The sequence below is a fragment of the Carcharhinus amblyrhynchos genome, chromosome 4 (genome assembly GCF_965287045.1).
Source record: "Carcharhinus amblyrhynchos chromosome 4, sCarAmb.v2.hapA, whole genome shotgun sequence".
NCBI lineage: Eukaryota > Metazoa > Chordata > Chondrichthyes > Carcharhiniformes > Carcharhinidae > Carcharhinus > Carcharhinus amblyrhynchos.
Genome location: NC_137327.1, coordinates 126,905,178 through 126,922,522, shown reverse-complemented (window position 1 = coordinate 126,922,522; position 17,345 = coordinate 126,905,178). Strand labels below are relative to the sequence as shown.

Genomic DNA, 17,345 nt, shown 5'->3' with positions numbered 1-17,345 from the left:
AACCCTCCCCACCCTGTCACTTTTGCTCCCCCCCACGGACATTGAGACCCCACACACTGAAAGGCATTCCCACTGCCATGGATAAAGTAAAACCGAACGGTGGAGCTCCCCAGAGGGCCCCCAGGTGGTACCCCTGGCAGGGGCACTGTCAGAGTACCATTGGTTATGTCCAGGCATAAGACTCCCTCACCACGCAGGGGGGCTATAACTGTGTGTGCAACCCTTCCTCATTCTTATAAGCTAGGAGCATGCCCTTCCTGGGTATGAACCTGATTACCTGACCAGCGGGAGGGGACGGGTGGGACGGTGAAGATCACATTCTGAAATCTCGTTGACACAAATCCCATTTTTGGCATCCTGCGAGATTTAGCGACTTGTACGGTGTTTGTGCCCTAGGGTCAAAGAGGCCCTTAGATCACAGCCACTGACTGCACGCAGTAAGAAGTCTCACAACACCAGGTTAAAGCCCAACAGATATATTTAGTATAACGAGCTTTAGGAGTGCTGCTCCTTCCTCAGGTGAGTGGAGAGGTGGGTTCACAAACATGACATTACAGACACAATCGCAAGATAATGGTTGGAATGCGAGTCTTTACAGATAATCAAGTTTTTACAGGTACAGATAGTGCAAGCGGAGAGAGGGATAATCACAGGTTAAAGAGGTGTGAATTGTCTCAAGCCAGGACAATTGGTAGGATTTTGCAAGCCCAGGCCAAATGGTGGGGGTTACATGTAATGTGACATGAACCCAAGAAGCCATCCTCATGCATGGGAAACTTGGCTATCAGTGTCTGCTCGGCGATTCTGCATTGTCATGTGTCCTGACTGTGCAGACTGCCAGATAGGGAGCAGATGCTCAAGTTAGACTCCAAGGGTTCCTGCCACTTGTCAAATAGCATCCTCGCATACAGCCTATCTTCAAGAAAACAGAGAGCCGACATAAGGTGCCAGTCAGATTATTAACAGAAAGTGCACAGCTCATCAGTAACGCAGAGTGACGGTTGATGAGGTGGAAGTCCATGAACTCTGAAGAAGGAGGCTGCTCTGTGGAAATGAGCCTGAAGGCTGGCCAGCAAATGTATTCATTTACAATTCAGTAAAAGAATAATGAGACAGATAGTGGACTTTGTCAAATTCACTGCTCCTCAGACTATGGTCCACTCAAGAGAACCCAATAAAAGATAACCTGAACAACCAAAAAGTTTAATGCATTTGTTAAAGCTTGGATTGTTAAATTTCGCAGCAAAATAAACGTGCCCTGAAAACACAGGACATTCATTTATTTATTTTTATACATTCGTGGGATATGGGTATCGCTGCCTGGCCAGCATTTATTATCCATTCCTAGTTGCCCTTGAGAAGGTGGCGGTGAGCTGCCTTCTTGAAATGCCATAGTCCACATGCTGAGGGTTGACCCACAATACCGTTAAGGAGAGAATTCCAGAATTTTGACCCAGCGACTGTGAAGGAACGGAGACATATTTCAAATTAAGACGGTGAATGGCTTGGAGGGAAACTTGCACTTGGTAGTGTTCCCAGGTATCTACCACCCTTGTCCTTCTAGATGGAAGTGGTCGTGGGTTTAGAAGGTGCTGCCTCAGGATCTGGTGAATTTGGTGAATTGCTGCAGTATATCTTGTAGATGTTACACACTGTTGCTACTGAGCATCAGTGGTGGAAGGAATGGATGTTTGTAGATGTGATGCCAATCAAGTGGGCTTCTTTGTCCTGGATGGTGTCAAGCTTCTTGGGTGTTGTTGGAGTTGTCCTGTCCAGGCAAATGGGGGGAGTATTCCATCACACTCCTGACCAAAACTGAGCTAAAAAAAGGTTTGTAAAAATAGTGAAAACCAGGGAATCAATATGTTCATTCCCCTGTGTTCAATTCCATTCATTAAATGAAACAATTCGAAGCATCTAGGTTAAGAAGTTAGAATGTAGATGAAATAAGGTGGGAAGAGGCTCTTGTAGAGCATAAATAGCTGATCTACTCGTTAGGCCAAGCTCCACTTGGCCTGTTTCTGTACTGTATTTCCAATGAAACTTGGCCACATTCATCTGCATTTCTCATAACTTAGAACCTTTGTTCTTTAATATTTAAAAGACATCTGGATGGGTACATGAATAGAGAGATATGGACTGAGTAAGGGCAGAAGGTTTTGTTTAGGTAGGGTATCATGATCAGCAGGGGCTTGGAGGGCCAAAGGGCTTGTTCCTGTGATGTACTTCTCTTTGCTCTGTGTTCTTTTCTTTGTTCTAAGTTTAAATAAGGAAATGTGGAGCTCGGATAAAATAATTTACCTCTTGTAGCCTGTATCTTCCCAAGGGATTTGCCCAACTCTGTCATCATGGATCCCCGAAAAGTTCCCTCTAATCTCCATAGGTAGCCAGGTGTAAAGTCTAGAGAGTTTACATTATTCAGTTCTGAGGGCAGAAGTGGCTGCCGTAAATCTGAGTAGATCATCTACATTCTTTTTTTCCTAATCTTCAGTTCCATTCTTAAGCACGAACAAAACCCACTCCTCATCAAAGAAATTAATCATTAACTATGTCAGTTTAGCAATTAACTCATTTGCTTATTAAAACTTTCATGAAATCATTGCTCCATGTTTTGATACATGGCTTGGTGAAGAATTGACTATTGAACCTTGAATAATTTTCATGCTTACTCCTGAGTCCTTTTTTCAATTCATTTACAGGGATTTATTGCCCATCTCTAGTTGCCCTTGAGAAGGTGGTGGTGAGCTGCCTTCTTAAAACGCTGTCTGAGGTGTAACTACACCCACAGTCTGTTAGGGAGAGAGTTCCAGGAGTTTGACCCAGCGACAATGAAGGAATGATAATATATATTCCAAGAGAGGTGGGGGAGTGGCGTTGTTAGTTAAGGATTGCATCATAGCAGTGCAGAGGGAGGGAGGAATAGAGGATATAGGAATTGAGTCGCTATGGGTGGAGTTGAGGAATAGGAAGGGAGATGTTACTATGTTGGGTGTGTACTACAGACCGCCCAACAGCCTGAGGGCTGTGGAAGAAGGGATAAGTAGGGACATTCTAGATAAGTGCAGGAAGAATAGGGTGGTGGTAGTGGGAGATTTTAATCTCCCCGGGGTAGACTGGAAGGTGCCGAGATCAGAGGGTGCTGACGGGGAGGAATTTGTACAGTGTGTAATGGAAGGATCCCTGGAGCAGTATGTGGATAGCCCGACCAGGGAGGGGGCTATACTGGACTTGGTTCTGGGGAATGAGCCTGGGCAGGTGGTTGACGTTGAAGTAGGAGAGCAGGTGGCTAACAGTGACCACAACTCTGTCTGGTTTAAGATATTAATGGATAAAGATGAAGCCTGTCCTAAGGGGAGGGTGTTAAACTGGGGGAGGGCTAGATACAACCGGATTAGGCAGGATCTTAAAGATACGGACTGGGGTAAGCTGCTTGATGGCAGGTCGACGCTGGGTATGTGGGAGTCTCTCAAGGGAAAACTAAAATCTTTGCAGGAAAGGCACGTGCCGGTCAAGAGGAAGGATGGGAAGGGTAGGATTAGAGAGCCGTGGGTAACTAGGGATATTGAGGACCTGGTCAGGAGGAAGAGGGAGGCGTACATTAGATCTAGGCATTTGAGGACAGAGATAGCGTTAGAGGAATACAGAGAATGTAGGAGAGAACTTAAAAGGGGCATCAGAAAGGCAAAAAGGGGCCATGAAATGGCTTTGGCGGGTAGGATTAAAGAAAATCCTAAGGCATTTTACTCCTATGTTAGAAATAAAAGGATGGTTAGAGGGAAGATTGGCCCTCTCAGGGACAGAGGAGGGGAACTATGCTTGGAGCCTGGGGGAATGGGGGAGATCCTGAATGAATACTTTGCGTCGGTATTCACGCAGGAGAGGGGCCTGATGTCTGGTGCTGTGCTTGAGGAGTTTGAGGATCCGTTGAGGGATATAGTCATCACGAGGGAAGAAGTGTTGGGACTCTTAGATAGTATAAAGACGGATAAATCTCCAGGGCCTGATGGCATCTATCCCAGGCTGTTAAGGGAGGTGAGGGATGAAATTGCTGGGCCTCTGACGCAAATCTTTGTCTCTTCTTTGGACACAGGTGAGGTCCCAGAGGATTGGCGCATTGCAAATGTAGTACCGTTGTTTAAGAAGGGTCAGCGGGATAACCCAGGGAATTATAGGCCGGTGAGCTTGACTTCAGTTATAGGCAAGCTAATGGAGAGGATCCTCAAGGATAGGATGTATGAACATCTGGAGCGCTGCAATCTGATCAGGGATACGCAGCATGGCTTCGTTACAGGGAGGTCGTGCCTTACGAATCTAGTGGAATTTTTTGAAGAGGTGACAAAAACGGTTGACGAAGGACAAGCCGTTGATGTTGTCTATATGGATTTCAGTAAGGCGTTTGACAAGGTCCCTCATGGTAGGCTGATAGAAAAGGTGAAGGCTCATGGGATACAAGGCCAGGTATGTAGATGGGTGGAGAACTGGCTTGGGAGGAGGAGACAGCGAGTAGTAGTGGAAGGCTCCTTTTCCAATTGGAGGCCTGTCACCAGTGGTGTGCCGCAGGGCTCGGTACTTGGACCTCTTCTATTTGTGGTATATATTAATGACTTGGAAGAGGGGGTAGGTGGTGTGATCAGCAAATTTGCTGATGACACCAAGATGGTTGGATTGGCGGGTACTGAGGAGCAGTGCCTGGCAATGCAACAGGACATAGACAGGCTGGTAGATTGGGCAGATAGATGGCAAATGGAATTTAATCCGGAGAAATGCGAGGTGATGCACTTTGGCCGGAATAATGTGGAGGGGAGTTATACGATAAAAGGTAGAACTATCCGGAGTATAGATACGCAGAGAGACCTGGGGGTGCAAGTGCATAAGTCCCTGAAGGTGTCGGTACAGGTGCAGAATGTGATGAGGAAAGCGTATGGTATGTTAGCCTTCATAGGAAGAGGTATAGAATATAAGAGTAGGAGTTTGATGTTGCAGTTGTATAGAACGTTGGTTAGGCCTCACTTGGAGTACTGTGTCCAGTTCTGGTCGCCGTACTACCGGAAGGATGTAGAGATCCTGGAGAGAGTGCAGAGGAGATTTACCAGGATGTTGCCTGGTATGGAAGGGCTGTCTTACGAGGAAAGATTGGATGAACTTGGGCTGTTTTCCCTTGAGAGACGTCGGCTGAGGGGGGATCTAATAGAGGTTTATAAGATTATGAAGGGGATAGATAGAGTAAATGGTGGTAAGCTTTTTCCGCTACTAGAAATGGATAGAACGAGGGGTCACGGGCTTAGGGTGAGGGGGGCTAGGTATAAGACAAATATTAGAGGGCAGTTTTTCACGCAAAGGGTAGTGGGGGTGTGGAATGCACTGCCGAGTAAGGTGGTGGAAGCAGGCACGCTAGGGTTGTTTAAGAGTCACTTAGACAGCCATATGAGCGGGCTACATATAGGGGGATATAGTAGGCCTTACTGAACATTGTAGGCTTGGGAATACATTTTGCCTCAGGAATGTTAGTCTTTGCCTGTTTAATAATGAATTTTTTTGTCTCCACAGGCATTTAAGTCCAGCAAGGGGCATGCAGGCGGCAGGTTGTAGTGGGCTGCTCTTGGATGTTGCTTCGGGAGTTGCCTATTGCTTCATGTCGTTAGTGTGCTTAAACTGGACCATCTCGAGGGCAACATGACAGCTCAGAGACTATCTCTGTTGCTGTGCGGACACATGGATTTGGGCCTGTGTCTGTGGGAGTTTGCACGTTCTCCCCGTGGTTGCGTGGGTTTCCTCCGGGTGCTCCGGTTTCCTCCCACATCCCCCAAAGATGTGCTTTTAGGCTGATTGATTGGGTACTAAAATTGTCCCTAAATTGGACCTCCCTGATCCTCGCACGTTAGACGTAGACTAAAATCATGAATAGGTCACTGAGATAGTAGGACGGCGGCGTGGGCTCGTTGGGCCGAAGGGCCTGTTTCCCGTGCTGTGTTGTTCTTTGTTCTTTGTAAGTCAGGGTAGTGAGTAATTTGGAGGGGGACTTGCAGGTGGTGGTGTCCCAATGTATCTGCTTCTCTTGTCCTTCTAGATGGTAATGGTTGTGGCATTGGAAGGTGCTCTCTAAGAGACTCTGGTGAGTTCCTGCAGTGTGTCTTGGAAATGTTACACACTGCTGCCACTGTTTGTCAGTGGTGGAAGGAATGGATGTTTGTGGATACGGCACCAATCAGGCGGGCTGCTTTGTCCTGATTGTCGAGTCTCTTGAGTGTTGTTGGAGCTGCACTCATCCAGGCAAACAGGGAGCATTCAACTACACTCCTGACTTGTGCCTTGGAGTGGGGTGAATAGGCTTTGGGAGGAGTGGGGAGGTCAGGAGGTGAGCTACTCATCGCAGGATTCCTACCCTTTGGATTTTGACTTTGTCTATCTGAGTGAGGAGGAACTTCTTCACTCAAAGGGTGGTGAATCTCTGGAATTCTCTGCCCGTTGAAGTGGTGGAGGCTACCTCGCTAAATATATTTCAGTCACGGGTAGATAGGTTTTTGGTAGGCAAGGGGATTAAGGGTTATGGGGAGAAAGCAGGAAAGTGGAACTGATGCACTTCAGATCAGCCATGATCTTACTGAATTGCGGGGCAGGCTCGAAGGGCTAGATGGCCTACTCCTGCTCCTACTTATGTTCTTATGTATGTTCTTGAGTTAACTGATCACTGATGGGGCATTGGCAGGAGCGCTACATCTCGAAACCAGCAAGGGGAAAAAACAATGCTGGCATGATCTGGAATGCACTGTCTGAAGGAAGCAGATTCAATCATAACTTTCAAAAGGGAATGGGATCTATATTTGGGAAGGAAATATTTGGGAAAGATTGGGGGGAGTGGACTAATTGGACAGCTTCTTCAAAAAGCCAACAGAGGGAAGGTGGGCTGAAAAATCTCCCTCCTTGCCACGTAGAACAAAGAAAATTACAGCACAGGAACAGGCCCTTTGGCCCTCCAGCCTACACCAAACGTGCTGCCTGTGTGAACTAAAACCACCTACCCTTCCAGGGACAAAATCGCTGGAAAAAAAATTCCCATTCTATTCATGTATTTGTCAAGACGATCCTTAAAAGTCACTATCGTATCTCTTGCACTACCTCCCCCAGCAGTGATTTCCAAGTATCCATCACCCTCTGTGTAAAAAAAGTTGCCTCGTGCATCTCCTGTAAACCTCGCCCCTCGCACCTTAACCCTGTGCCCCCTAGTAATTGACTCTTCCACCCGAGGAAAAAGCTTCTGACTATCCATTTCCTCGTGCCCCTCATCATCTTGTAAACCTTCTGTTTGAAAGTGAATATTACGTGAAATCGCAAATAGCATGGCTGTGAAAATTCCAAGTTTGAAATTATAAATTCTGACAGGGTCGGACAGACTGTATACAGGGCTTGCAATTGAGGAGTGAGATGAGGAGCAACCTCTACACTTAGAGGATGGTAAAGCTATGGAATTCTCTTGGCTGTGGAGGTCGAGTTACTGAATATAAGTAAGGAGAAAATGGATAGATTTCTAGACTCTAAAGGCATCAAGGGGTATGGAGAGAGCATGAGAGTGTGGCGTTGAGATAGAGGATAAGCCGTGATCACATTGAATAGCAGAGCAGTCTCGAAGGGCCGGAAGACCACCTTGTGCTGCTATTTTCTATGTTTCTAAGTTTAAATAGCCTGCCAACGCATACTTACGTAGCATCTATGTCCTCTAAATGTTGCAAATGTACCTGCCTTACCACCTCCTCTGGCAGCTCATTTAATATACTCTGTGTGAAAAAATTGCCCCTCAGGTCCCTTAAATCTACGCCCTCTGGTTTTAGACTCCCCTATCTTTGGGAAAAGGTGTTAACTGTCTGACTTATCTATGCCCCCCATTATTTTCTAAACCTCTATCGGGTCAACCCTCACCTTCCGACACTCCAGGGAGAAAAGTCCTGGCCTTTCCAGTTCCTCCTTATAATTCAAACTTTGCAGTCCCAGTAACTTCCTTGTACATTTGTTTTTGCACCCTTTCCTGTTTAATAACATCCTGGGTGACCAGGATAGTATGCAGTACTCCAAATGTGACCTTTCCAATGTCTGAAGTTTTTAGCACAGTAAAATACTCCAGGGACTCAGCCTTTAAACTTAGCCATGTAGAATTGCCGTTTACCAACATGGCCCAAAGTGAAGAGGAGGAAAGTCAGGAATAAAATGACAATGTTAATCGTGTAAGCTCCGACACGATGCTGCTGCCTAGGAAACTCTCTGAAACGATTCTTGTGTCCTAACCTGCTGGTTGTTAAACCTACATTTATAATAATAATCGCTCGGCCTTGCATCAGCTAAAATAATTCCCTGAAGACCCAGCATGCAGTAATGTGCGGTTTCAGTTTTCCAGCTGCGTGTTAGGAGGTGACGATTTTGCTTCCTTTTGAAAATCCAATCAATGTAACAGGGATGGGAGCAATAATAAGTGTCTTCAGTCATCTCGTTAGGTGCCAGTTATCTTGCCAAGTAAAGTTTTATTCAGACTTTCACAGTAAATTGCAAATGAGTCAAATTCGTGGTTTATTAGATTTAAGAACAGTTTTTTCCTCTTTTAGCAGCAGAGTATGAGCCTGGAATTATGCCTAGTGACAGCAGATGACGTCTTAGAAATTCAGTGTTGTGTATGTGTGTGCCTTTTTGTGTATGTGTGTTGTGTATCTGCATGTTTCCACCTGTGTGCTTATCTGTGTGTGTGTGTGTGTGTGTGTGTGTGTGTGTGTGTGTGTGTGTGTGTGTGTTGTGTATCTACATGTTTCCATGTGTGTGTCTATTTGTGTATATTTGTTGTGTACCTGCATGTTTCCATGTGTGTGCCTATCTGTGTATATGTGTTGTGAATCTACATGTTTCCATGTGTGTGCCTAACTGTGTGTGTGTGTGTGTGTGTGTGTGTGTGTGTTGTGTACCTTCATATTTCCATGTATGTGCCTACTTGGGTGGCATGGTGGCACAGTGGTTAGCACCGCTGCCTCACAGCGCCAGGGACCCAGGTTCGATGTCTGGCTTGGGTCACTGTCTGTGTGGAGTTTGCACATTCTACCCATGTCTGCGTGGGTTTCCTCTGGGTGCTCCAGTTTCCTTCTACAGTCCAAAAGGCATGTTGGTTAGGTGTGTTGGCCATACTAAATTCTCCCTCAGTGTACCAGAACAGGTACCAAAGACAGTTTGGGGGATTTTCACAGTAACTTCATTGCAGTGTTAATGTAAGCCTAGCTGTGAACCTAAATAAACCGAAACTTAATAAAAAAAACTTAAACTATTTATGTGCATGTGTGTATGTTTTTCTGCATGTTTCCATGTATGTGTTTACATACGTGTGTGTCATGTGTCTGCGTGTGTCTCCATGTGCGTGTGTTTGTACGTGTGCATATATAGTCACACGCATGTTACCTTTTTCACTCAATAAACAACAATAAAATGTTGATGCTTCATGATAAGAGACCCAGTTTCTCCCTCAGTTTGCACAAGAACCCCATTAAGTGCAGAAGAAGGAGACTATTCAGCCCATCTAGTTCAACTTTTGTAGAAACCAATACTACCCCTTTTCCCCTTCACAACATCCAATGACCTCTTGAAAAATTCAAGTTTCTCCAAATTTAGTCATATGATCATTTAATTTGGGAACATGATACTGAAGCCAATTAAATCAATTTAGGTTATTTCCAGGGACTTCAAGAAATAAATGTCATCACATTACAGATCCACATTGGGATCAGTGCACAAGCTGCATCTTGTTTTTATTCATTCCTGGGACATGGGCGCCACTGGCTGGCCAGCATTTAGATGGCAATTGAGAGACAACCACATTGCTGTGGTTCTGGAGTCACATGTAGACCAGACCGGGTAAGGACGGCAGATTTCCTTCCATAAAGGATGTTAGTGAGCCAGATGGGGTTTTCCGACAATCGACAATGGTTCCATGGCCATCAGTAGATTCTTAATTCCAGATATTCTTTATTGAATTCAAATTCCACAATCTGCCATGGGAGGATTCGAACCCGGGTCCTTAGAACGTTAGCTGAGTTTCTGAACTAATAGTCTAGCAACAATATCATGGGACCATCACCTACATAAGAAATAGGAGTAGGAGTAGGCCATCTAGCCCTTTGAGCCTGCCCCGCCATTCAATAAGATCATGGCTGATCTGAAGTGGCTCAGTTCCACTTTCCCGCTTTTTTCCCATAACCCTTAATTCCCTTGTCTGTCAAAAACCTATCTACCCATGTCTTAAATATATTTAGCAAGGTAGCCTCCACCACTTCAACGGGCAGAGAATTCTAGAGATTCACCACCCTTTGAGTGAAGAAGTTCCTCCTCAACTTTGTTCTAAACTGCCCCCCCCTTATCTTGAGGCTGTGCCCTCTAGTCCTGCTGTCCTTTCTGAGCAGGAAGAATCTCTCTACGTCTACCCTATCCATCCCCTTCATTATCTTATACGTCTCTATAAGATCCCCCCTCAGCCTTCTAAACTCCAACGAGTACAGACCCAGTCTATTTAGTCTCTCTTCATAGTCTAACCCCCTCATCTCCGGTATCAGCCTAGTGAACCTCCTCTGCACTCCCTCCAAGGCCAAAATATCCTTACGCAAGTGCGGCGACCAAAACTGTACACAGTACTCCAGCTGCCGCCTCACCAGTACCCTGTACAGTTGCAGCAAGACCTCTCTGCTTTTATATTCTATCCCCTTCGCTATAAAGGCCAGCATCCCATTCGCCTTCTTGATCACCTGCTGCACCTGCAGACTGGGTTTTTGCGACTCATGCACAAGGACCCCCAGGTCCCTCTGCACCGTAGCATGCTGCAGCTTTTTGCCCTTTAAATAGTAATCCCTCCTACTATTATTCCTGCCAAAATGGATAACCTCACACTTGCTAACATTGTACTCCATCTGCCATGTCCTTGCCCACTCGCTCAGCCTATCCAGATCCCTCTGCAGACTTTCCACACCCTCCGCACAATTTGCTTTTCCACTCATCTTCGTGTCATCAGCAAATTTCATCACCCTACACTCAGCCCCCTCCTCCAGATCATCTATATAAATGGTAAATAGCTGAGGCCCCAGCACCGATCCCTGCCGCACTCCAGTAATCACCAACCGCCAATCAGAATAGCACCCATTGATACCAACTCTCTGCCTCCTATTAGACAACCAATCCTCTATCCACGCTAACACCTTACCCCCAGCAGTTTATGATCATTGCAGTGCTCAGGGTTAATCTTGGACAGACTCCATCAGTGTTAAACACTATATCTCCAGACAGATGATCAGCCTAGGAGGGAGGGCAGTATAGATTCACCAAAATGATATGAGGACCTTAAGGATATGAGGCTCAGAAGATTTGCATTGATTCCCTTGACCTTAGAAGACTGAAGGAAAATCGAAATGAAATGCTTAAATTCATTAAAGGTTTCGAAGGGTAACCACAGAGAAACTATTTCTCCAAGTGAGAGAATCCACAGGGAGGAACTATCATCTTGACATTAGTAATGAAAGCAGAAAAGGCTGAAAAAACTCAATAGGTGTGATACCATTTGCAGAGAGAGAAAGAGAGATAAAGTTTCGAGTTCATATGACTCAGCTTTAGTGGGGGAGAAGTTGATGGATTTTATAATGTTCAAGAGGGTGTAGAGTAATTGGCACAAAGTAGAAGGTCAGGGATAGATGGTGGGAGGAGAGATTGGACAAAGATGTCTAGGGCACAAGGCAAAGGGACTGTTAATGGAAGTTTTAAAGACCAAAGAAGGTACAAATAGTGGCATCAGGATATTGAATTTGATGATCAGCCATGATTATAATGAATGGCAGAGCAAGCTCAAAGGGTCAAATGGCCCCCTCCTGCTTTTAGATTCTATGTTTCTACAAAGCAGAACAAAGGTCAGTGTTCTGTGAAAGCAAAACCTAAGAACGAGTGACAGATCGCCCTGTGGGTCAAAGGGTGGGAAGTGCAGTAGAATAAAATTTTTTTTGTGCATAAAAGGGGGTCAGGAATCATAGCAGGCAAGGGGAGGACCATAGAAAGTTCCAGTGACCTCAGGCAGGATTTTCTGGTTTCAGGGTGAGTGCGGCCAGGAAATCCCACCCGTAATCTGAAGTTGTTAAACTCGATGTTGAGTTCAGAAGGCTGTAAACTTCCGAACTAAATCATAGAAACCTACAGTGCAGAAGGAGGCCAGTCCAACATAACCTCCCTGCTCTTGCAATCTATGCCACGACTGAGGAAGGCAAGTGCCCTTATATCTTAATTACCTTATTAACCCATCCTGCCACTTCAGGGATCTATGAACAAGCATTCCCAGATCCATCTGTTGCTCTTAGTGTTCTGTCATTCATTAAATAGTCTCTTAGTCTTGTTATTCCTTCCAAAGTGGATCACCTCACACTTTTCAAGGTTAAATTCCATCTGCCACTCATCTGCCCAACCTTCGATATCTTTGTGCATCCTAAGACCTTCTTCCTCACTATTAACCACCCTACCAATCTTCGTCTCATCCACAAACTTACTTAGAATCCCCCGGCATTCTCATCTATATTATTTATATATATCATGAATAATAAGGGACCTAGCATTGATCCCTGTAGTATACCACGAGACACCGGCCTCCAGTCACTCAAACAGCCTTCAGCCACCACCTTTTGTCTTGTACAACCAAAATCTGGAGATACCGGCGTTGGACTGGAGTGGCCACAGTATGAAGTCTCACAACACCAGGTTAAAGTCCAACAGGTTTATTTGGAATCATGAGCTTTCGGAGCACTGCCCCTTCATCAGGTGAGTCACCTGATAAAGAAGCAGTGCTCTGAAAACTCACGATTCCAAATAAACCTGTTGGACTTTAACCTGTTGTGAGACATCTTACTGTGTCCCACAACCAAGCTAGTTTTGGATCCAATTAATGACTTGTGCATAATCAGCTGAACTGTTAAGAGGAATTGTCTAGAACGGAGGGATTTATTCAGCTATGTGGATTGGAAAATGCCGTGATATTTTTGTCTTGTTAGACAAGGACAAGGAAGCAAATAGCTACATTAACAAGAAAAGGTGACAACAGGTTTCATTAAAAAGTTAACATCTTCTTCTTTTGTATCAGTCAGATCTAGTGGACCAAAATATATTGAATTTCCTCCCGGAACAGGAACATGCAGAAGTATACAAGCTGCTATCAAACCAGATGCTAATGACAGACCCAGTTGCACGTGATTATTTGAACAGTATGTATCCTGCTTCCATCTGATTTGTCACAAAGACGTGTTACATTGCTAATACTAAGTGCGAGTTTCTCTCAACATGCCAGAAGGTGGATTTTAATTACCACCCCAGTCCTGAGCTGTTGTTTGGAAAGATGTTTCTCAGGGCTGAAGGAAAATGAGACAGTCCACCCAGTTTGGTGAATGAGAGTTGGGGTGCGAGTGTTTGGGAGCCTGTTTTGAGTCTGAACCAAAGTCACTGAGATTTGTCAGCCCTGAGAAGCAATGTACTAAGGATAGTAAAAATGTTCCCTTTCGCAGGGGAAACAAGATTAGAAGCTTCACAGCACAATGGCATAGTGGTTAGCACTGGTGCTTCACAATGTGAGGGACCCGGGTTTGATTCCTCACTTGGGTCACTGTCTGTGTGGAGTTTGCATGTTCTCCCTGTGTCTGCGTGGGTTTCCTCCGAGTGCTCTAGTTTCTTCCACAGTCCAAATATGTGCAGGTTGGATTGATTGGCCATGATAAATTGACCCTAGTGTGAGGCGATTAGCAGGGTAAATATGCGGGGTTACAGGAGTAGGATCTAGGTGTAGACTTGATGGGCTGGCATGCCTCTTCCGTATTGTAGGGATTCTATGCGTCTGCGTGGGTTTCCTCTTGGTGATCCGGTTTCCTCCCACAGTTCAAAAGGCTTGCTAGTTAGAACATAAGAACATAAGAACATAAGAAATAGGAGCAGGAGTAGGCCATCATTGGCCATGCTAAATTCTCCCTCAGTGTACCCGAACAGGCACTGGACTGGGGCAACTAGGGAACTTTCACAGTAACTTCATTGCAGTGCTAATGTAAGACTACTTGTGACAGTGATAAATGAACTAAGAAATCTTGGGATACTGAGGGGCAATTTAACAAGGCCAATCCACCTAACCTATGCATCTTTGGAGTGTGGGAGGAAACCAGAGCTCTCAGTGGAGAACGTGTAAACTCCGTACTGACAGTCACCCAAGACCGGAATTGAACCCGGTTCTCTGGTGCTGTGCCAACCGCTATGCCACCATGCCATGTCCTTTTAGCTCTCTTCACCGTAACTCGAGATTCAGTTCCGGCTGCATTACAAGGCTAAGGCTACAATTCATCTGGTTTAGTGAGTGTGTGCTCGCTATCATCTAACACGATAACTGTTAACTGTCAGAAGTTGGTGAGATAGCCCATGTCAGTCTGAGCAATGACGCTGGTTGTCTAATATTCCAGTTGGCTGGGTTGTGGAGGAGATGTATGCTGTGGGTGCCAGCCTTGATTCAGTGATTCAATGTGTAGCACACTTGCTTTTAAACCCTGAAGTTGTGGCTTCAAACTCCACTCATCAGGACATAGAACATGAAATAGAGTCATAGAGGTTTGTAGCATGAAAACAGGTCCTGTCGCCTGTCCATGTTGCCCGGTTTTTACCATTAAGTTAGTCTCAGTTGCTCGCGTTTGGCCCCTATCCCTCTATACCAATCTTACTCATGTAACTGTCTAAATCCTTTTTAAAAGACAAAATTGTACCTGCCTCTGCTACTACCTCTGGCAGCTTGTTCCAGACACTCACCACCCTCTGAGTGAAAAAAATTGCCTCTCTGGACCCTTTCGTATTTCTCCCCTCTCACCTTAAACCTATGCCTTTGAGTTTTAGATTTCCCTACCTTTGGGAAATGGTGTTAACTATCTACCTTATCTATGCCCTTCATTATTTTACAGATCTTTCTAAGACCATTCCTAAGCTTCCTCTGCTCCAGGGGAAAAAAAATCTCAACCTATCCAACCTCACTTTATAACTCAATCCATCAAGTCCCAGTAACATCCTGGTAAATCTTTTCAGCACTCTTTCTAGTTTAACAATATCCTTTCTATAATAGGGTGACCAGAATTGCACACAGCATTCCAAGTGTGGCCTTACTGGTATAGAAACCATAGAACGACTACAGGGCAGAAGGAGACCATTCAGCCCTTTAAGTCTGCACCAACAACAATCCCACCCAGGCCCTATCCCTCTAACCCCACATATTTATCCCACTAATCCCCCCGACCTACGCATCCCGGGACACTAAGGGGCAGTTTAGCATGGCCAATGCACCTAACCCGCATATCTTTGGACTGTGGGAGGAAACCGGAGCACCTGGAGGAAACCCACGCAGACACAAGGAGAACATGCAAACTCCACAAGACAGTGACCCAAGCCAGGAATCAAACCCAGATCTCTGGAGCTGGGAGGCAGCAGTGCTAACCACTGTGCCATCTTGTACAATTTCAACAAGACATCCTAACTCCTGTATTCAATGTTCTGATCAAAGAAACCAAGCATGCCAAATGCCTTCTTCACCACCCTGTCCACCTGTGACTCCACTTCCAAAGAGCTATGAACCCGTAACCCTAGATCTCTTTGTTCTATAACTCTCCCCCCACACCCGACCGTTAACTGAGTGAATCTACAACATTACAGCTTCCCGCTTGCAGTCATTTTCTTTATCCAACAAAACAGAGTTGTGACTAACTTCTATTTGCATCAAACTCTTTGAAAATGTTTGTGCAGGGCCTGAATCAGCCAGCGCAGGCACTAAAGTTCAAGGTGCCTTGTGCATGTTGTTTTGTGAGAATCTGGTCATGTTTTGATAGATGAGTCATGCCTCTTGGTGGCCTATTTTCATACATTTAACAGTTGGAAGTTTCAGCCAGGGATCCACGACCAATGTTTCAGATGCAAATGAAAATAAGGAAAAAGTGCAAGAAGCAGAGGCTGAAACATGAGAGACGATAATTAACATTAAACCACAACAAGGTTTCAGATTGCAGCACTGCGCTTAACTATCAGAGAACAGGAGGGAATAAAAGAGGACATTGAATTGAACCCCCACAGTGCAGAAAGAGGCCATTCGGTCCACTGAGTCTGTACTGACTGCTAGCTGGCTAGATGGCTAACGTGTGGTTTGGAATAACACCAACAAGTTGGGTTCAACTCTTTTTCTCAAGGGACATGGGCATCTTTGGCTAGGCCAGTGATTTCTTTTATTGCCCATCGCCAATTGCCCTTGAGAAGATGATGGTGATTCTTGCTATGGTTTACTTGGGCCTGTGCCCCATTCTTGATGCAGAGTGGCGCCCCTTAAGCTGTGTGAGCTAATGGAGAGAGATGCGCACAGTCCCTTTTGGACTATGGACTTACCTACCCAGAATAATTACATGGTTATATACACAAAGGATTGAGAAATTCTGATTTCAGCAGCATCACGATTGTGCTCCTAGCTACAATCAAAAAACAAGGAACAAAGAACATAGAAAAGGTACAGCACAGGGACAGGCCCTTCGGCCCTCCAAGCCTGTTCTGATCATGATGTCCTAACTAAAAATAAAATCTCCTGCCCTTACTGGGTCCGTATCCCTCTATTCCCTCCCTATCCACGTACCCATCCAGATGCCTCTTAAATGTTGCAAATGTGTTTGCTTCCACCTCATCATCCGGCAGTGCATTCAGGCATCCACCACTCTGTGTGAAAAACTTCCCCCACACATCTCCCTTAAATTTTTCCCCTCTCACCTAGAACCTGTTGCCCCCTTGTAATTGACACTTTCACCCTGGTATAAAGCGTCTATCCACCCTGTCTATCCCTCTCATAATTTTATCAATCTTTATCAGGTCTCCCCTCAGCCTCCGTATTCCAGTGAAAACAATCCTAATTTATTCAACCACTCTTCATGGTCACCAGTAGATCCCATGGTGGGATTTGAACCCAGGTCCCAAGAATATTAGCTGAGCTTCTGGATTAATAAAGCTAGTGATAATACCACTAGGTTATCACCGCCCCTTTGGAATATCCTAACTTCGTGAAAGGTCTTTCTTTTACAATTTCTTGATATGCACATTAGCATGTACGCACATTCTGCCAAAAGTAAAGTTGTTCCCGTGGAGAAAATTGAACCTATGATTTAATTCTGTGCCTGAAGAGCATGCAGTGAAACTTAACTCTGTATTTCCATGTAGACGGCACACATGTTGAGCCATGTAAGGTTCAGTCTGCCCTTTTACCCCATCGATTCCTTCCACAAGTGAATAAACACGCCAATGTCACGTGAATTGAT

The 17,345-nt window shown here is 45.2% G+C and overlaps 1 protein-coding gene across 1 annotated transcript in view; it reads left to right on the top strand.

The window, feature by feature from the left end:
- LOC145342700 (neuronal PAS domain-containing protein 2-like) overlaps window positions 1-17,345 on the top strand; it is a 214,544-nt gene that overhangs the window by 143,931 nt on the left and 53,268 nt on the right. The window contains exon 6 of the mRNA XM_080188262.1: window positions 13,127-13,247. Within this exon, the coding sequence (XP_080044388.1) occupies window positions 13,127-13,247 (121 nt within the window). The remainder of the gene's footprint in view (window positions 1-13,126; window positions 13,248-17,345) is intronic.